This window comes from Bufo gargarizans, chromosome 6 (assembly GCF_014858855.1).
Source record: "Bufo gargarizans isolate SCDJY-AF-19 chromosome 6, ASM1485885v1, whole genome shotgun sequence".
NCBI classification, from domain to species: Eukaryota; Metazoa; Chordata; class Amphibia; order Anura; family Bufonidae; genus Bufo; species Bufo gargarizans.
The window spans coordinates 341,558,399-341,580,176 of record NC_058085.1 but is presented as its reverse complement, the minus strand read 5'-3'; the positions used below and the strand labels follow the sequence as shown (position 1 = coordinate 341,580,176).

Below are 21,778 nucleotides of genomic sequence, written 5' to 3'. Positions count from 1 at the left end.
TGTAAGGCTCCATTCAGACGTCCGCATGTTTTTTGTGGATCCGATCCATGTATCCATGGATCCGTAAAAAATCATGCGGATGTCTGAATGGAGCCTTACAGGGGGGGTGATCCGTGACAGGGGGGTGATCACCCTGATTACCCTGATCACCCCCTGTCATTGATAACCCCCCTGTAAGGCTCCATTCAGACGTCCGCATGTTTTTTGTGGATCCGATCCATGTATCCATGGATCCGTAAAAAATCATGCGGATGTCTGAATGGAGCCTTACAGGGGGGGTGATCCGTGACAGGGGGGTGATCACCCTGATTACCCTGATCACCCCCTGTCATTGATAACCCCCCTGTAAGGCTCCATTCAGACGTCCGCATGTTTTTTGTGGATCCGATCCATGTATCCATGGATCCGTAAAAAATCATGCGGATGTCTGAATGGAGCCTTACAGGGGGGGTGATCCGTGACAGGGGGGTGATCACCCTGATTACCCTGATCACCCCCTGTCATTGATAACCCCCCTGTAAGGCTCCATTCAGACGTCCGCATGTTTTTTGTGGATCCGATCCATGTATCCATGGATCCGTAAAAAATCATGCGGATGTCTGAATGGAGCCTTACAGGGGGGGTGATCAGTGACAGGGGGGTGATCACCCTGATCACCCCCTGTCATTGATAACCCCCCTGTAAGGCTCCATTCAGACGTCCGCATGTGTTTTGCGGATCCGATCCATGGATCCGTAAAAATTATACGGACGTCTGAATGGAGCCTTACCAGGGGGGTGATCAATGACAGGGGGGTGATCCGGGAGTCTATATGGGTGATTACCCCCCTGTCATTGATCACCCCCCCTGTCATTGATCACCCCCCCCTGTAAGGCTCCATTCAGACATTTTTTTTGGCACAAGTTAGCGGAAATTTTTTGTTTGTTTTTGTTTTTTCTTACAAAGTCTCATATTCCACTAACTTGTGTCAAAAAATAAAATCTCCCATGAACTCACCATACCCCTCACGGAATCCAAATGCGTAAACATTTTTAGACATTTATATTCCAGACTTCTTCTCACGCTTTAGGGCCCCTAAAAAGCCAGGGCAGTATAAATACCCCACATGTGACCCCATTTCGGAAAGAAGACACCCCAAGGTATTCGCTGAGGGGCATATTGAGTCCATGAAAGATTGAAATTTTTGTCCTAAGTTAGCGGAAAGTGAGACTTTGTGAGAAAAAAACCAAAAAAATCAATTTCCGCTAACATATGCAAAAAATAAAAAATTTCTAGGAACTCGCCAGGCCCCTCGTTGAATACCTTGGGGTGTCTTCTTTCCAAAGTGGGGTCACATGTGGGGTATTTATACTGCCCTGGCTTTTTAGGGGCCCGAAAGTGTGAGAAGAAGTCTGGGATCCAAATGTCTAAAAATGCCCTCCTAAAAGGAATTTGGGCCCCTTTGCGCATCTAGGCTGCAAAAAAGTGTGACACATCTGGTATCGCCGTACTCAGGAGAAGTTGGGGAATGTGTTTTGGGGTGTCATTTTACATATACCCATGCTGGGTGAGAGAAATATCTTGGTCAAATGCCAACTTTGTATAAAAAAATAGGAAAAGTTGTCTTTTGCCAAGATATTTCTATCACCCAGCATGGGTATATGTAAAATGACACCCCAAAACACATTCCCCAACTTCTCCTGAGTACGGCGATACCAGATGTGTGACACTTTTTTGCAGCCAAGGTGGGCAAAGGGGTACATATTCCAAAGTGCACCTTTCAGATTTCACAGGCCATTTTTTACAGATTTTGATTGCAAGGTACTTCTCACACATTTGGGCCCCTAAATTGCCAGGGCAGTATAACTACGCCACAAGTGACCCCATTTTGGAAAGAAGACACCCCAAGGTATTCCGTGAGGGGCATGGCGAGTTCCTAGAATTTTTTATTTTTTGTCACAAGTTAGCGGAAAATGATGATTTTTCTTTTTTTTTTCTTTTTTCCTTACAAAGTCTCATATTCCACTAACTTGCGACAAAAAAAAAAAAATTCTAGGAACTCGCCATGCCCCTCACAGAATACCTTGGGGTGTCTTCTTTCCAAAATGGGGTCACTTGTGGCGTAGTTATACTGCCCTGGCAATTTAGGGGCCCAAATGTGTGAGAAGAACTTTGCAATCAAAATGTGTAAAAAATGACCGGTGAAATCCGAAAGGTGCACTTTGGAATATGTACCCCTTTGCCCACCTTGGCAGCAAAAAAGTGTGACACATCTGGTATCGCCGTACTCAGGAGAAGTTGGGGAATGTGTTTTGGGGTGTCATTTTACATATACCCATGCTGGGTGAGAAAAATATCTTGGTCAAATGCCAACTTTGTATAAAAAAATGGGAAAAGTTGTCTTTTGCCAAGATATTTCTCTCATCCAGCATGGGTATATGTAAAATAACACCCCAAAACACATTCCCCAACTTCTCCTGAGTACAGCGATACCAGATGTGTCACACTTTTTTGCTGCCAAGGTGGGCAAAGGGGCACATATTCCAAAGTGCACCTTTCAGATTTTGCAGGCCATTTTTTACAGATTTTGATTGCAAAGTTCTTCTCACACATTTGGGCCCCTAAATTGCCAGGGCAGTATAACTACGCCACAAGTGACCCCATTTTGGAAAGAAGACACCCCAAGGTATTCCGTGAGGGGCATGGCGAGTTCCTAGAATTTTTTATTTTTTGTCGCAAGTTAGTGAAATATGAGACTTTGTAAGGAAAAAAGAGAAAAAAATAAAAATCATCATTTTCCGCTAACTTGTGACAAAAAATAAAAAATTCTAGGAACTCGCCATGCCCCTCACGGAATACCTTGGGGTGTCTTCTTTCCAAAATGGGGTCACTTGTGGCGTAGTTATACTGCCCTGGCAATTTAGGGGCCCAAATGTGTGAGAAGTACCTTGCAATCAAAATGTGTAAAAAATGGCCTGCAAAATCTGAAAGGTGCACTTTGGAATATGGGCCCCTTTGCCCACCTTGGCAGCAAAAAAGTGTGACACATCTGGTATCGCCGTACTCAGGAGAAGTTGGGGAATGTGTTTTGGGGTGCCATTTTACATATAACCATGCTGGGTGAGAGAAATATCTTGGCAAAAGACAACTTTTCCCATTTTTTTATACAAAGTTGGCATTTGACCAAGATATTTTTCTCACCCAGCATGGGTATATGTAAAATGACACCCCAAAACACATTCCCCAACTTCTCCTGAGTACGGCAATACCAGATGTGTCACACTTTTTTGCTGCCAAGGTGGGCAAAGGGGCACATATTCCAAAGTGCACCTTTTGGATTTCACCGGTCATTTTTTACACATTTTGATTGCAAAGTTCTTCTCACACATTTGGGCCCCTAAATTGCCAGGGCAGTATAACTACCCCACAAGTGACCCCATTTTGGAAAGAAGACACCCCAAGGTATTCCGTGAGGGGCATGGCGAGTTCCTAGAATTTTTTATTTTTTGTCGCAAGTTAGTGGAATATGAGACTTTGTAAGAAAAAAAAAAAAAATAAAATCATCATCATTTTCCGCTAACTTGTGACAAAAAATAAAAAGTTCTATGAACTCACTATGCCCATCAGCGAATACCTTAGGGTGTCTACTTTCCGAAATGGGGTCATTTGTGGGGTTTTTCTACTGTCTGGGCATTGTAGAACCTCAGGAATCATGATAGGTGCTCAGAAAGTCAGAGCTGTTTCAAAAAGCGGAAATTCACATTTTTGTACCATAGTTTGTAAATGCTATAACTTTTACCCAAACCATTTTTTTTTGCCCAAACATTTTTTTTTTATCAAAGACATGTAGAACAATAAATTTGGCGAAAAATTTATATATGGATGTCGTTTTTTTTGCAAAATTTTACAGCTGAAAGTGAAAAATGTCATTTTTTTGCAAAAAAATCGTTACATTTTGATTAATAACAAAAAAAGTAAAAATGCCAGCAGCAATGAAATACCACCAAATGAAAGCTCTATTAGTGAGAAGAAAAGGAGGTAAAATTCATTTGTATGGTAAGTTGCATGACCGAGCGATAAACGGTGAAAGTAGTGTAGTGCCGAAGTGTAAAAAGTGCTCTGGTCATGAAGGGGGTTTCACCTAGCGGGGCTGAAGTGGTTAATATAGGTTTAGCATTTTCTCACGAGCACTCAAGGATTTTTCGTCTGGTGGTTCCTGTTTAGGTTGAAATAATTTGGAAATCTTTAAAGTCGACCAGTGGACTGCTAATATGAGTTGTGTATTGGCCTCCATTTAATATTTTGGGTGAGACTGAGCACCACGTGCCATGCCGCTTGGTTCTTCTGCAGGAAAAATTAAATGTCTAACAAAATGACAGTCTGTACAGTGATCTACAAAATGCTACTTTTCCCCCGGATTGGAGAACAGTGACCGGTCTGGGTGAAGAGCGAGAGCAAAAACTGCCTTTTTTTTTTTTCTATATGGTCTCCTTCAGTGATGGATTTACTTGTCGGGGAGGCAGCGGCACCCTGTCAGAGGCTCTGCGTTTCGTCGCTGTGACATTTATTAGAGGGATGATGGGATCAAGGTCAGAGGGTAGGTGCGCGAGTCCTTCCTTACTGGTCCTGGAGGCAGATGCTATGTGACCTTTTTAGCAGTGGACTCATTATTTAATTTCGGGAAATGCTTTTTAATGTGTATTGCTGGAAAAATGCGACTGTCTTCACATCGTGTACTAATCCGCGGATATAAATTCTGCTTTTGTTCACAGAAATAAATGGTTTTAATACTTTTTGTGCACAGTTTAAACCTGTCTCCAATGGCATCCTCTGTAAATAGTGAAATAGTCTCTCGGTCTGTCGATCTAACCTACCTAAGTGGTACTCCTGTCATCCAGTACATTTTGTATTTTCAGTCGATCAGGGATAATATTTTCCAACGTGATGGGTCACATTCTCAGCAGATGTCTGACTTCGGCCATCATGATGGTTTGCATTACATTTTTGAGCGACCTTAGTCTTTTGTGTATGGGTAGGTTTAGATAGCTGCCAGCAGAACGAGGTGGTTTGGTTCAGAGCTTTCCTTCCCTACTGTCTTGTAGAAATGGATGCTCCTTCTTGGACAGGGTTGCTTGTGTTTTCAATGGGGAGAGGGTAGCAAGCCCTGCCAGACACCTGGCAACCACTTATATCCTGTGGGAACAAGGGATTGACTTATTGAGATCTAACAAATTCCCCAACCTCTGCTGTCCGTCACACCCATGCTCGCCGAAATCAGTGGGGTCATCACATCTTAGTTAAAGGACATCTGTCAGCAGATTTGTACCTATTATTATTATTATTATTATTATTATTATTATTATTATTATTATTATTTTTATTTATTTTTTATTGCATATTATTTTTGTTTGTTTATTTTACTTCTTGCCGCTTGCCATTAGATCACTATAAACATCGATCTACATCCACAGGAGTGCTGGGAGGACACAGATGTCCTCTCAACATGCTCCCCTCCCCTATGTAACAGTTAAACGCTTGTGTGGACATCGCAGCATTATGGGTTTCCATGGCAATTGCCCTAATTCTGGGGAATGCTCCCTGCATTCGGGCGCCATTGCAGAGCACAGCGCTCACTTTGAGCACTATATTAGGCATTTTTGTGACCTTAAAGCTATTCACTTTATCTACTCATCACCTGAGGAGGATCAGACAGATTCAGTGTCAACTTGGTTATTTTAATGGTAGAGCTGGAATGTATATATACATCTTGTGGTCATATGGGGGTTAAAGGGGTTGTCCAGGATTAGAAGCAGCACTGTTAGGCCTCTTTCACACGGGCGTCAGTTTTTTTGCCCGGATAAGAGCCGGGTGCGTTGCGGGAAAATGCGCGATTTTTTTCTGCGCGAGTGCAAAACATTGTCATGCGTTGCACTCGCGTGAGAAAAATCGCGCATGTTTGGTACCCAAACCCGAACTTCTTCATAGAAGTTCGGGCTTGGGATTGATGTTCTGAAGATTGTATTATTTTCCCTTATAACATGGTTATAAGGGAAAATAATGGCATTCTGAATACAGAATGCATAGTAAACCAGCGCTAGAGGGGTTAAAAAAAATAAAAAATAATTTAACTCACCTTAGTCCACTTAATCACGAAGGCCGGCATCTCCTTGTGTCTCCTCTGCGCTGAAGTTGAACAGGACCTGGGGTGAGCTTCTCCATTAAATATCGGTTAAGGACCTTCGATGACGTCACTCCGGTCATCACATGGTCTTTTACCATGGTGAATCACCATGGTAAAAGATCATGTGACGTACCATGTGATGACCGGAGTGACGTCATCGAAGGTCCTTAACCGATATTTAATGGAGAAGCTCACCCCAGGTCCTGTTCAACTTCAGCGCAGAGGAGACACAAGGAGATGCCGGCCTTCGTGATCAAGTGGACTAAGGTGAGTTAAATTATTTTTTATTTTTTTTAACCCCTCTAGCGCTGGTTTACTATGCATTCTGTATTCAGAATGCTATTATTTTCCCTTATAACCATGTTATAAGGGAAAATAATAATGATCGGGTCTCCATCCCGATCGTCTCCTAGCAACTGTGCGTGCAAATCGCACGGCATCCGTACTTGCTTGCGGATGCCATCCGATTTTCACACACCCCATTCACTTCTATGGGGCCTGCGTCACGTCAAAATCGGTCAATATAGAGCATGCTGCGATTTCAACTGAACGCACAAGTGATGCGTTAAAAACATCGCTCATGTGCACAGCCCCATAGAAATGAATGGGTCAGGATTTAGTGCGGGTGCCATACGTTCGCCGCACGGATCGCACCCGCACGGAAAACTCGCCCGTGTGAAAGGGGCCTTAGAGTCCGAGGGCTTTGTCTAGTATTGCAGCTCAGCTCTCTTCACTTCAGTGTGTGTGTGTGAACCTGCAATACCAAGCACAGCCAAATTACTAAAGCAGGAACTTGTCCTGAACAATCCTATTGTTAATTGTAAACTAAGAAGCTGTAATAAAAAAATTAGCTTTTTTTTAAATCAATTTTTTGTCTCAAAAGCTAAAATACAATTTGGTCTAAAAGTGCATTTCTTATTTACAAAAAATTTATTGCAATGCTCATAATTTTCTGAGTAAATCACCTATCAGTTTAATTCTTTCACTTTTAATGTGACATTTAGAAAGTGGCTATTGACCGGGAATATTGACGACATCTAGTGCAAAACTTTGCTTAAGCCATTAAAGCAGATAATGCAAATCGGCCTCACAAAATACAGAGGTCGTAATTATAAGATAAGACTAAATTAAGTGAGTCACAGTCGGCTGAACAGCGTGAGAAGCAAGATGCCCTATATTAATGACACTGAATATACCATTGTAGGAGGAGGTGCCGCGTGTCCGCGGTACGTGTTACATAGTTGTTATTTCTGCTCCCTTTCCTTCTCTTATTAGTAACATGGTTTTATACTGATCAATAACGCTCCTGTGTGTGTGAACATGTACTTTATTGTACGTCTGTGTGCACTGTGTAATCAACATGCCTCACAGATTGCTGATAAATGCAGCATTATTAGCCAGATTCTTTCTACAAATCACCGTAAAAATTAAACTTTTCAGGCACTTTCCTGTTCATGATCTCTGCGTTAAGGGTTTTTTCCTGGATTTTAATATTGATGACCTATCTATATTGATGATCATCTATATCAGATCGTCGGGGTCCGACACCTGGCTGAAGAGAAGGCTGCGCTCTATGCCAGCGCATCCTTCCCGTCATTGTTTACCTGCTCGCTGTCGACATTGCAGCAGTGAGCAGGTGTCATTACAAGAAGCCGCGTAGTCACTTCTATGGGACTGCTCGTTCCTATACACTTGAATACTACAGAGCCGCCCAATAGAAGTGAATGGGACGGCTTGTAATTACGCTTGCCAACCGCTGCGATGTCTGCGGCAAGCAGGTAAACAAGGGAAGGCTGTGCTTGCCCGGAGTGCGAGTTGGGAACTCCCCACACACAGTAGACTGTCGGCCGAACCTGAAGTTCTCTGTGAGTTTGGCCGACTAAACACTAATGTGTAAGGAGGCCTTTCGGATACGTCATTAGTGTAAGATCGGTGGGGGTCCAGCGTCCCCCACTGATCAGCTCTATTCAGCAGGCATCAGAACTAAACATGGGCAATGGAGCCATAAGCACAGTGTATGGAGCCGTGCTAGTTCCAGCTCCTTGTATCAGCTGCTTAGTGAGGTGGTGTTTTATTAATTTATTTTCCCGAAAGATTTAAACGTCATATTATTTTCATATCTGATGTTTACTCACAGGAATTTTAAGGGTTTTTTAAATATATATATTTTTTATTTGTTTTTTTTATTTGTTTTTATAGAGGTGATGGAATATGGGTGTTGATATACAGGTGAAACTCCAAAAATGTGAATTAAAAAAATTAAGTCCATTTAGTTCAGTAATGCAAATGAAAAGGAATTGCATTAATGCAGCTTAAAATTGGAATTTTGTGAGAAGGTTCAATATTCTAGGCTCAAAGTGTCACACTCTAGTCAGCTAATTAATCCATATCCCCTGAGCAAAGGGGACCTCAAAATTGTGACTTCGGGGTTTCATAAGTTGAAAGCCGTAATCATCCAAATTTTAACAAAAAAAAGGCTTGAAATATCTCGCTTTGCATGTAATGAGTCTATCTCCTATATTAGTTTCACCTTTTAAGTTGCATTACTGAAATAAATGAACTTTGCGCGATATTCAAATTTTTTGAGTGTAGTGCATTTGGGAAAGTCTTCAGACCCTTTCACTTTTTTTTTTTTTTTTACATTTTGTTGTGTTGCGGCCTTCTGCTAAAATCAAAAGCAAATAGTTTTCCCCATCAGTCTGCACTCGACACCCCATAATGGGGAAAAACTAAAATTTCACATGGACTTAAGTATTCAGACTCTTTGCTGTGACACTTGACATTTAGCTCTGGGGTCTCCCGTTTCTCTGGATCATCTTTGAGATGTTTCTACACCTTGATTGGAGTCACCTGTGGTAAATTCAGTTGATTGGACATGATTTGGAAAGACACAGCCCTGTCTATGTAAGGTCTCACAGTTGACTATACATATCAGAGCAAAGACCAACCTATGAGGAGGAAAGAACTGCCTGTAGGGCTCAGAGACAGGATTGTGTGGAGGCACAGATCTGGAGAAGGGAACTAAAAAATGTCTGCTGCACTGAAGGTTCCCAAGAGCACAGTGGCCTCCATAATTCTTAAACGGGTTGTCCGGGTTCACAGTCGCGTGAATTTACATTAGCCATCACCTTTACACACAGCTATAATGTTCTCCGGGTGGTTTCCTGGCTTTTTCCCTTTCCTACCAGACCCTGATGCCTGCAATTGCTATTGTTTACATCACAGCTCTCCCACAAGGCAGCACGACTCGGCATTGAGGTCTCCGCTCCTACCTCTCCCTCTCATCACTGTTCCAAAATAGCACCCTTCACCGGCAGAATGAAAAAGATAGTTCTGGTACGTGATTGCTGCCTGACGAGTGGGGACATCTGAGGAAGGAAATGAAGGTAGAATCCACTTCTATGTAGGCTGCTAATAAAAAGCCGCCTATAAGCCAAATACTGCCCTAACCCGGACAACCCCTTTAACTGGAAGAAAACAGGACTCTTCGTAGAGCTGGCTGCCTCTCCAAACTACGTGGGGGGTGGGGCTTGTGGCTTTGGTAAGAGAGGTGACCAAGAAGCCAGTGGTCATACTGGCTGAGCTGCAGAGATCCAGATGGAAGAAGCTGGGCAGATGGGCACTCCTACAATCTGGGCTTTATGGTAGAGTGGCCAGAAGAAGCCTTTCCTCAGTAAAAGATGCATGAGACCTACCTGGACTCTGTCTGTGAGAAACATAATGTCAGCTTGAACCAAGATCAAACTTTTTGGCCTCAATGTTTCACTTTGTCATTACAGGATATTGAGTGCAGTATGACAGAAGAAAAAATGTAACATTTTATTTTAACACATGGCTGCAACATCGCAAAATAACAAAGTGAAAGGGTCTGAGGACTTTGCCTGTGCACTCTATAATGTCCCTCATATGTAAGCAGTGGTAGGAGGTCATTACCTAACCCAGGGCTGTTGCTACAAAGTTTATTAATATTACAAAAAATGTCATGTCCTTGTGGTGTCGTTTAAAGATATGCATACCAGTATTTTCTGTAGAGAGTAATGGTCTCCATTCTGTAGGTCTTCAGCTGTTGCAAAACTACAAATTCCAGGATGCCCTGACGGCCTACAGATATATAAGGACATGCTAGGAGTTGTAGTGGAGATCCATATGCTAGAAATCACTAATCATGGTGGTCATACACGCAAATGCTTGCCAAACCTGCTGATTTCAGTGGGACTGGCTGACCTCTTGATTTTATTTTTTTATTTTTTTGAGGAGGCCCTGACTTTTCCTGATGTCATATTTCGGTGGGAGGGAGGGGAGTCGAGCATATTGAATTTCAAACTACCTATTACCTTAAGGTAGATTTAGACGGGCAGATTATTGGGAATGAATGTTCCTGTGAATGCATGTTCATGATATTCTGCCCATCTAAAGGTGCAGCAGACCATCCGATGAATGCGAAAAACGCATGTTTGTGCAGACACCTAAATTATCATTTCTGGGCAGCAGATTGTGCGGTCTAAACAGCGATCCGCTGCCCACAACCAATGCGGCGGTATGGGGCTGAGCGATCACGATAGTGATCCCTCCTCCTCATACTGTGGAGGTGATCGCTGCATGTAAATGCAGCACTTCATCCCCACTGAATGAGCAGCCGACTGTCGGGAAGGAACGCTTTCTTCTCGACAATCTGCTGCTCGTTGGCAACAGCTTACTTCTCTCCAACTGGGAATACAATCATATTTGGCCAAGTCGAGCATGTATGTCCATGGGGGCTGAAAGGCATAGCTGTCGGCCATGGCCACCTTTAGAAAATACCTTCCATTCTGTACAGACCATAGTAAGAATGATTCTCTAGCGTAATGGTAGCTCAGTACTTAACCTTCTGTTCTTACATAATGCTGCGCATAACAAGGCATGACTGGCCATAATGATAGATGAGTTTTTGTTAATGACTTACCCCTCTCGGTGAGCTTCTCCCTTCTCCAACTCCTGAATAACACCCAAAAGCACTTTGATTGTTTCCTGACTCGAGCTGATCAGGTTCTCCATGGTCTGAAGCTGTGCTTTTAAGTCTATCACTTCCGTGTGAGGCACAATTTGTTGGCATTCATCACTCAAAGCAACTGCTGCCTGACAAGGCTTATTTTTTTCCACGGGTAAAACATTTATCTGCAGGGCCTGCTCATTACATTCCGTCGTTTGACACTGCGTCTGTGTTGTACACGCTTTTGCATTCATATCTTGGCCTTGTAGGCCATTTACTTGAGCAGTTCTTCTGTCTTCTTCATCTGTCAGCGGGCAAACTGTCCTTTCTATGTCAGTCAAGTCTTCAGGGTCGGCAAGGTTTGGATTGAGGGCAGGCGAGTGTATGGTGGCTTCCTCCTTCAGAAGCACTTTAACATGTGCCGGGTGATGGGATAGAGCGTTCCCTAATGGCCTTTTGTCATATTTTGTGGTTTCATGCAGATGGCAGATGGTCTGTTCCGATGTGAAGATTGCTGGGTTTTGAGGAGAGGGGGAATCTTTAGTACAGCTGTGCAAATCAGTGCTTCCACATGCATCTGAGCAATTGCTAGACGTAATGACATCCATGTCTTCACTCGAATGTACTACCAGTTCAGCAACCACTTGGTCGTGGACCCTGCTGCATCGATTAGACTCCCCTGAGCTTTTGTGATCTTTTGTATCCTTTACCTCTATTAGAAATCCATTATTTTGACCCTTCACTTCCATGCCAGAAGCATTTTTCAACAGGTTCCCTTTTTTGCGGTCAAGAGGAAAAGTCTGGTAGCGCTTTTTCAGGTCTGGCGAAGTCTGAACCCCTGTGCTCTTGGTTACGTTGGGTATAGATCGCCGAGCAGGCACTGTCATGTACTTCCTATAAGCTTTGTAAGAAAGAGACTTGGTGTCTTTTTTCTCACTTTGCGGCACCGTAGAAAGTTGTTTATCCCTCTGCTCATTCTGAGCCTCGCAAATATCTTTAAACCTCACTTGAAGGGCTTTATTTCTCTTTTTTAAATGCCGGTTGGGGTCCAATGCATATTTCATGTCTAAGGCTAAAGAAACAGCTGGCTCGGCTTCACTTTCTGATGATGTCAGCACACATTTGTCCCCCTCCTTGCTCACCATGATTCCTGCAAGAAAACAGAGTAACCAGTGAGACATAGGGCAATTTTTCAAGCCCCACATTTTGAGAATTGTGGCTTCAAAAAGGTTTAAAATAGGGCATCAAGGCTTTTTTGGGCTTATGTGTGCAAGCATTTTTCAACATTTTACATTTTGAGGCCTGGATTGCAGATGTGTGCTGCCTGTGTTCTTCATGGATACGTTTCATTGGGAATATGAAGTAGACACGTACTGCTTTGGTCCGTGATGTGTAACAAGCACGCTCCTTGAAGTCTATGGGTTCATCAAAACCACTGACACAAGACAGATGGCATCCATGTTCTGTCAGTGATTTTTCACTGACCATTGGTAGGAGATGCTCTCTAAACTAATTTTCAGTCTAGCCGTGTATGTGGATTAAGGATGACACCCTGAGGGTAAAAAAAATTAAAATAAGACACATGGACCAAACACGGATTCTCATGGACATTTTCACTGGACCACTGTCCATCTTGTAACAGATGTCATCATGAACGTGGAAAGGAGGCCATACTCCACTTTTTTAAAAAGTGGGTGAGACAGTGGAAATGGTTATTCTGCAAAGCTTATTTAAAAGGGGTTTTTCTGAGACTTTTATACTGATGACCTATCCTCCGAAAAGGTCATCACTATCTGATCGGTGGAGGTTCAACACCTGGATCCCCACAGTTCAGCTGTTTGAGAAGGTACCGGGGCTTGCAGTAGCGCCTCAGCCTTCTCTCAGCCTATACTAGGCCATGTGATGTCATGTTCATTGGTCACATGGCCTAGGCACAGCCCAGGCCCATTGAAATGAATGGGACTGAGCTGTGATACCAAGCACAGCCATTATCAAATGGACAACACTGTGCTTATTAAGCAGGGAGAATGCCGCAGCGTTCACAGGAGCCCCAGTGTGTTCTCAAACAGCTGATCGGCTGTCCCGGATGTTGTAGGGGAGAACACCAAAAGACAACAAGAAGGAAGGGAAAAGGCACTAGGCCTCACCGCTAGGGAAGGAAAAGGGTCACCACCTATAAAACCCTGCTCCTGGCCCGAACTCCTATCCGTATGGGCACCTCTCGATGGTAGAGATGCCCATACACAGGAACCTAGAAAACCCTGGTGGCCCTCAGATGCCCTAATAATAATGACAGGGCAGAGACAACCCGCTCCTTCCCTGGTGAAGGAACCAGCGTCTCGCTGAGGCCTAGTAAACAACAAAGGTGGGGGGAATACAAAACAGAACATGGACGAACAGGACTTCACCATGAACCACACTCCAGCTCTTCCAAAAACCAAATGAAGCTATCCAGAGCAAGGAGTGATGGGTAAAGTCTGAAGAAATAGGGGGAGGTGAAGGTCACATGATCCACACCTGAACAGGGGGTGTGGACATACCAGCAACACACAAAGTGAAACCAAAAAAGGCTGTCAGATAACTAATGTGCAGATAATCTTTCAGACCTTCTCAAACCTGTCACCGGCGTGACATCGGCAGGTGTCCCGAGTGTCCGACCCCCACCGATCAGGTACTGATGACCTATCCTATGAGGACAGGTCATCAGTATGTAAGTTTAAGAATGCCCTTTTAAGCCAAATTATCAACCGCAACTTTTTTTTCTGTTTTTTTTTTTTTTTTCCTTAAGTTGCAAAAATTGTCTCAATCTTACTGCAGTAGCATCTCAAAACAGAAGTGTTAGACTTAAAGCATCTGTCAGTATGATCTACTCTATTTAAACCAGGTGTACAACCTGATAGAGTTGATCTTGCTGATAAAACCTTTATTAATACCTTTTATTATGAATATTCGGGGCCCCATTGCGGAGAAACACATTTCTATTTATATGCAAATTACCTAACTGGAGCACCAAGGGGCTGGCCAAAATCCTTTGGAGCACCAGTTTGCTACACCCCTTCACCTGGATGGACAGCACTATACATCAGGTATAGCCCTGTGCTGGTTTCTGGTCTCGGCACTAGTTCTGTGTTTTTTCTACTGCTCTTCAAGCGCCAAGACCTGTCCCAGGAGCAGTAATTTGGGCTGCACTGGGTGAATGAGGACCATGGCTTCCTTAGTCATAGTCCGAACTTTCCTGGCATAGCATGATGTGAACACATCCTAACTAGCAGCAATTATCCAATGCAGAATACAGAATAACAAAATAAATGAAGCCTTTCAGTCACCTCCCACATCTGTTTCTTGTCTTGCTAGTTACACAGGAATTGGGGCCAGGTTTTCCCAAACTTGCAATTTTTTCTAGTTCTAGAGTAGAACCTCTCCTGCCCCCAATACGGCTGTGTTACCAAGATTTTATTTTCAAGAGAGAGTTGGACAAACTGCCCCTTTAAATCTAAAGCGCAACGCTTGATGAATAATACAGCTTGAGCATGCGGGTTTACATTCGTGCACATTTCCCATGTTTTATTTTTTTTTGTAAGCCCTTGTCAGAAGATGTTAGGTCACTGAAGCCAATCCATAGAACTAGTCTTTCGAATGAAACCTAGATACAGTTTCACACTCTTCCTTCGAGTCTTTGACCTAGATTCATCAGTTTTCTCTTTTCTCTGACCAACTTTCAAGTTTCTTACATAAATGTAGGAATACAACTTCCTTTTAGTATACTCATTAAATAAAATTTTTAGAAGTGATTTATTTATATATATATATATATATATATATATATATATATATATATATATATGTGTGTGTGTGTTGGCCGGTTTTCCTATACTGATGACCTATCCTCAGAATAGGTCATCAAGATCGAGCACCCCTGCCGATCATGTGAGCGTTACGTTCTCTTCACTGTTTACGTGCTCGACAATGGCATTGCAGTGGTGAGCAGCTCCTGTGTTCCATTCACTTCAATGGGAAGGAGCAGTTACACTTTGTCTGCTCCTTCCTATTGAAGGGAATGGGACGGAGGAGCTGCAACTACGGTGAAGAGGGTGCTGTGTTCTGATATTGATGACCTATTCTCAGGATGGGTCAGCAATATAGGACAACAGCCAACATCTTCAAAGGTTCCCCGGGGGGTGAATATTAAAGGGGTTTCTGGGAGGAAAGTATTGATGACCGATCTTCAGGTTTGGCCATCAATATGTCATCAGTAGAGTGCCGCGGCCTCTTCACACCATGCCAGGCATACATTGTATAGCTCCTGTGCTTAGTTTTGCAGTCCATGCCCATTCACTTGCACCTAGTCCATAAACTTGGTATTACTGGCCTAGGAAGAGGCCATGGCACTCACTGGAGAGATGCATCTTTTCAAACAGCTGATCAGCGTAGGTGTCAGGAGTCAGACCTCAACCGATCAGATATTGATGTTCTATTCTGGGGATAGACCACCAATATTAAACTACCCATTCCCACCATATTGTACAGTCTGTAGAGAGTACAGCAGTGTATGCGTGCTTTATGGTAGTTGTAATGAATTCAGTCTGAGAGGAGTAATGCCTCTGTGGATCAGTAGTAATCTTGGAAGCCCCCTTCTCTCTATAAGTAACTGTCTCAGAAGAGGGGCCCGCACCTGTTACTCATGGCATATTCTGTGGATATGGTGGGAATACTCCTTTAAGAGAAGCGTCTACAGACTAATAAAGTCCTCAGGAAGACATAACGTTTGGCATTTTCCCACTTGGAGAGGCGTCATATAGGAGCTGCACACAGAGCTTTTATCTTTGGGTATGTACTGTTACTACCCTGCCTTATCTCTGCCCCCAGCACTACAAAAGGGCTGCCATTAAAGAGGTTATCCCAGCAATCATTTTTCATACAGTTAGTGTTACAGCACCAATATAGACCCCCGGGACCCCCGCCGTTCAGATATTTGAGTAGGGACCAGCGTTTGCAGTAGCGCCACGACCTTCTGCTGCTTTCCCTAGGCCATGTGATGTCACGTTCATCGGTCACATGGCCTAGGCTCAGCTCAGAACCATTGAAGTGAATGGGGATGAGCTGTGATACCAAGCAATGTACGTCACTTTGCTTGGTTAGCAGGGAGAAGGCCATGGCACTACTGCAAACTCCGGTGCCTTCTCAAATAGCTGGTCAGCGGGGTCCCGGGTGTCAGACTCCCACCTATCAAATAGTGATTACCTATCCAGAGGATAGTTCATTAGTAGAAAAAAATGCTTGTTATTATAAAGAGAACATGTACATACTGTACTTTTCTCTAGTCCCTGGTAGGTGACCTAGCTCCACCAAAAGTAGACCACTCCTGCTCGGCACCATACTGGCTAATGGAACCATAGGCACTGATGGAAGAAGAAGGGAGTGATGAAAAACCAATACATCAGCCTGCTGACCATTGTGTAGCTTGGTGCCTCCATAATATTGGGCAGAGGCATGTTAGTGATCTGAAAAAATGAACAATCCTTATATGTGGCAAGTAGATCTCTCGCGGCTTTATCATGCATGCTATTTTATGGCAGCAGGTTACATGCACAGTTAGTCCAAATGGCACAAAACATTTTGTGCTATTTAGTGAATAGTACATTGGGCCTGTCTCTGCGGAGTTGATGACAGATCTGTTGTAACACAGGCCCATATTTCTGGGGGGAAAAAATGCGCAAAGCCAAATTAGTCCCATCAATTATCAGCTTGTAGCTTCAGATGACCTTGTGGTCCATGCACACCCTTAATGACCGGCTCATCCCCAGTGACTCTTAAGTATTGACCAAGCAGGAATATATATTCCACAATCAAATCTGCACTTAAAGGACTTATGTTCTTTAGAATATGTAAATCCAAACCTGAATCCCTTTATTTATAGGTCTTCTACAGCACACAATAGAAGTAATGGAGCTTGAAGGACCCTCTAAGGATAGTAGATAACACTTGAGAAACGAGACAAGCCAATTAGAAAGTGTTTGATGTTTACTTAAAGTGACAGAATCATTAAGGTTAGACCTGCCCTTTCTTCTGTCTTTGCCGGTGCTGATATCCTTGCAGAGAGGGGAACTTTGTGCTGATTATCCCGAGCAAGGGGTTAAAGTCTGCTACATCAATTTTCCGGTCCTATTGAACTCATTGTTGCCTGTAAGCAGTTATTTCAAGCTGGGGTGAAGCTAATGAGGGCCACCCCTGTCTTCATCTTATACTGGTGGTACACATTAAAGGGCACCTGTCACACTGCATGTGGTGTCTGTTTTGCATGAGGAGTTGAGCCTGACGATTTTATATAGTTTGGTGGCGAAAAAAGTCAGTATAAAACTTGGAACTTATAGATTGGAGTCCCAGCCCTTATGAGTCCAGTGGGAGGTCCTGCTCAGTGATTGACAGCTGTCTCTCTATGTATCCTCTGTATTGGGAAGGCTGACAGTCATTGAGTGAGATCCCCAGACTTTCCCAGCACGCAAAGAGAACGATGTATTACTCTGCTCGGCTCCTCCTGCTCTAGAACATGCTGCCATTAGACTGGATATTCTCATGGTGACAGGTTCCCTTTAACCTTTTCAGGCAAATTTCTACTTTTTCATTTTTTTTTATTTTTTTTATTTTTTTTTTTTACTCCCAGCCTTCCCAAAGCCATAACTTTTTTAAATTTTTCCATTCACATTCCATTGTGCTTTCTAATGGCTCCATGTACAGTTGCATACAATGTAGTGGGAGGCGGGGAAAAATTCCAAATTGGGTGGTAAAAAATTGAAAAAATAAAATTCTGCCACAGTTTTACAGTTTTATAGGTTTTTACAGCGTTTCCGATGTGTTAAAACTGACCTGTAACTTTCATTCCCCGGGTCAATACGATTACAACAATACCACATACCACAAAAGTAAACTTTGGAAAAAACTATTTTTTTAAAATATTTATCTTATTTTTTATTTTTAAAAAAATGTTTGTTCCTCTTGGGGAACTTAAACAATAAATCATTATATTGCTTCTCTCATAGACCCCAGTCTATGGGGATTACACTATGTTCCTTTTGGAGGCTTTGCACATTCAAGCGGACCGAAGCTGCCGCACACACCATCTAGTTCCCCTGATCCTCATTTGACCATGGCATCTGAGGGGTTTAATGTATGCGATCAACATTGTCGATCGCATACATTAGTCCCGGGTGACTGCTGTTTCAAACAGCAGGCACCCGGCACCATCTTTAAACCCCCATCCTCAATGGCATTTTACGTTGGAAGGGTGGGATGAGGCTAAGTCTTATTACAATATAACACCGATATTACCTTCACACATTGCGTCTATGTATGTGGGAAAATCCACATGAAATCTGCACTAAATCACATAAATCCATAATTGCGGATTTTCTGTTTTAACAACTTCATTGAAGTTTATGGGTAAAACACTATAGATAAGGTGTGGAATTAAACAATTGACAAATCCGCGGACCAGGCCAATTTTCACACGTAAATGAAATGCAAAGTGTGCATGAGATTTATCAAATCTCATTCACTTTGCTGGTGCTGTATTCACATTTTTCCTCGTAAAAATCCTTGCGTAATCCGCAACATGTGCAGGGTGCCCTTAGGAGCTCACTATGACTCTGCAGCAAAAATCATGTGCTTGGTGTGGATCCTGCTGCAAATTGTGCAGTGGATTCAGCCCATGGATTTCACCCCTGTACATTCAAGGGATGAAATTTTGCATTTAAAATCTATGACCAATCCATAACAGAACTGAGATGCTTGAAAACCTGTAGCATGCTCATTATGATATGCTGATTGTTTCCACTGCATGTGAATAGTTTTTCTGAAATTGTACCTTTTTTTTGGATTTTCCACATCGTAAAATATGCAGCTTTTCCACAGATGTCATTGTTTGTATTGCATAGGAAATTCGTAGCATAAAATGACTTGCTGACGATTTGAAATCCAAACCGGATTTCAGTTTTTTTTTTCATTACAGATCTTTTTTTTTTTTTTTTTTTGCAGGGTGTAGAACAGATTTAGCAAATTCTCATCCACTTTTCTGGTACACTGCATATTTTCTTAAAGGAATATTGTGAAGTGATGGCATCTCACTAGGATGTGCCATCACTTTATAATCTGTGGTGGTCTGACTTCTAGGACCCCACACAGTTCTTAGTTCACTTTCAGAGTTTTTCCTGACACTGCTGGGGCATCTGCGGCTGCCAATGTCACCTGCCGCCTATCACATTGGCCTTGAAGAAACCCCGCCAAAGCTATTCATTTTTAAAGCATCTTTCCCTGTCACATCAAATGATTTCCCCCGCTGGGCGATTTCCCTGCTTGTCCCTCCATTTTCCCACTTAGCGCCGTTCCTTGTTTTCTTTTGAAATTCCTGTCTCTGGAGTATAGAATATAAAATGATATCTCTGCTATGATGGAGTATTGAGCTATGAATGGAGAGTAGGTCTCACATTGCTTCACACAATGTTTTATCGGCTCGGGGAACTGTTTGGCTTGGTATTTGGAGGACTTCAAGAGGCGTAAGCTGCGCTGAATGACAGGTTAGAGGAAAATCTCTTATCAAACAGCCAGATTAATGGAAGGCTGTATACAGTTTACAGGTGACACTAAAAGCAAGATAATCATTAAATCATGTGAGAAGGCTCCTGATAAGCGCCTGTGCTTTTTTTTATCACTTTTCTGCAGGACAGACGTGGCTCTACTAAATCTTTCAGTTTTTTTTTTTTTCATTCCTTTTAGATTCTACGGCACATCAATGCTATTTTAAAATCAGCCCAGTAGGTTACTCCAAAATTATCATCTGTACTTCTTGCTCGTTTATTAGGAATCATTATATTTCTTTCTTTTTTTCTTCTTTTTTTTTTTTTAACTACTACAATTCCCAGCATGTTCTGGTATTCTGCTGTTTGCAACAGTTCAAGAAGGCGCCAAGGCTGAGACCCCTTTGGTAGAGAATATATTGCTGCAAAGCTAGGGTCACAAGCTGGGTCAATACAATCACATTGCTCATTATCCAGCTTTCCTAGGAAAAGTTTAGAAGTCTCTTGTGCTCATCAATTTTACCCAGTGGGAAATTAATTTTCAGTTTCACAGTTTAATTCCTTAAAATGTTAAATCCATAAAATATTGATCAAATTGTAATGTTTTATTTTTTTTTTGCCTATTTTGTTTCTTGATTTTATTGTCTCCTTTTATACACATACGAACTGTCTTCAGAAGCGGTTTAGCTCCTCCCCATTGTCAGACAAGTGCACCGATCCCTACTGAGGTCTCTTTCACAGGTCGGTGACTCATGGACAGCTCACGTATCCATCAACTTCAATGTGTGTATTCACACAGCAGTGGTTTTCCACAGACCGTGGCTCCGTAGTGACGGAAGCATGCCCTATTTTTATCAGTGATTACGCATCTCATCACGCACATTATAGTCTATGGGCCCGTAAAAACCATGGACACAACACGGATGACATCTGTGGCAAAAAACAGACCAAACACTGATCCTTCATGGATGAACCACCGACCATCTTGTCACGAATGTCATCACGGATGTGTGAAAGAGGCCTAACAGGAGTTCAGCAGAATTCTGCATTTAGCTTTAGACATGAACGGAGTAGAGAACATGACAAAAACGAGTACAATAAAGCACTCCATACTTTTTAAGGGTTTCTCAGTTTCTGACAGTCACAACTAGTGTTGAGCGAAGTGAGCTTCGGATGGCTTCATCCAAAATCGCTTTGGTTTGACTTCGTTGAATAACTTTTGGTAGTTGATTTTTAAAGTGGAAAACCACTTTAGAACTTCAAACCGAACTCTGCTTCGGTTCCGACTAGTACTTTAGAACCAAATCCATCGGATACCATACATTCTAATATTGTACGGAGACAAATCTCCGTACAGTATTAATCTGAAGTTTTGAACGAAGTGACTTTGGATGAAAAATCCAATGCTCCCTTTGCTCAACACTAGTCATAACTCAATAGAAGGGTTCCTGGACTGTAAGCCAATCAGTTATCTTCCCTCAGCAGTAATTTATGGAGAAACTTGGCATTTGAAGCTGGCCATACACACGAGATATATTGGTTGGTCGCTGATTTCTCGTTATTCCCTTGTACACACGCCGACTTAGCACAGCCACTCTAGCCTCCGCAGGGGAAATTAAGCTTTACACAATGGTCATTGTTTGTATAATACAGGACAGGCCCGCTCTTTACAGCTACTGGCCAAAAGATGAAGATCCGAAACAGAAGACCCTCCCTATTAACTCCATACATAAAGATGTCTCTAAACCAGATGACCCATTTAATGTAGATTTTAACTGCACTATATTGTGAATTATTTAAAGGTGTTAATTACATTTATTTAAAGGGGAATTTTTTCTTTTTTTCAGCTTTTGTCAGTAAAGCTAGCCAGAGATATTTAAAGGGGTTCTGCACTTTCAATTAACTGATGATCTATCCTCTGGATAGATCATCAGCTTCTGATCGGCGGGGGTCCGACACCCGGGACCCCCGCCGATCAGCTGTTTGAGAAGGCAGCGGCACTCCAGCAGCGCCGCGGCCTTCTCACTGTTTACCGCCGGGCCGCCCGCCCACTGACGTCACGACTTGTATCAACTAGAG

At 42.7% G+C, this 21,778-nt stretch overlaps 2 protein-coding genes across 2 annotated transcripts in view; one reads left to right on the top strand and one right to left on the bottom strand.

Annotated features, from left to right (window-relative positions):
* Positions 1 to 12,274, bottom strand: part of INSYN2A (inhibitory synaptic factor 2A) — a 29,644-nt gene extending 17,370 nt beyond the window's left edge. The window contains exon 1 of the mRNA XM_044296111.1: positions 11,103 to 12,274. Within this exon, the coding sequence (XP_044152046.1) occupies positions 11,103 to 12,274 (1,172 nt within the window). The remainder of the gene's footprint in view (positions 1 to 11,102) is intronic.
* DOCK1 (dedicator of cytokinesis 1) overlaps positions 1 to 21,778 on the top strand; it is a 388,933-nt gene that overhangs the window by 183,255 nt on the left and 183,900 nt on the right. The gene's annotated exons all lie outside the window — the stretch shown is intronic.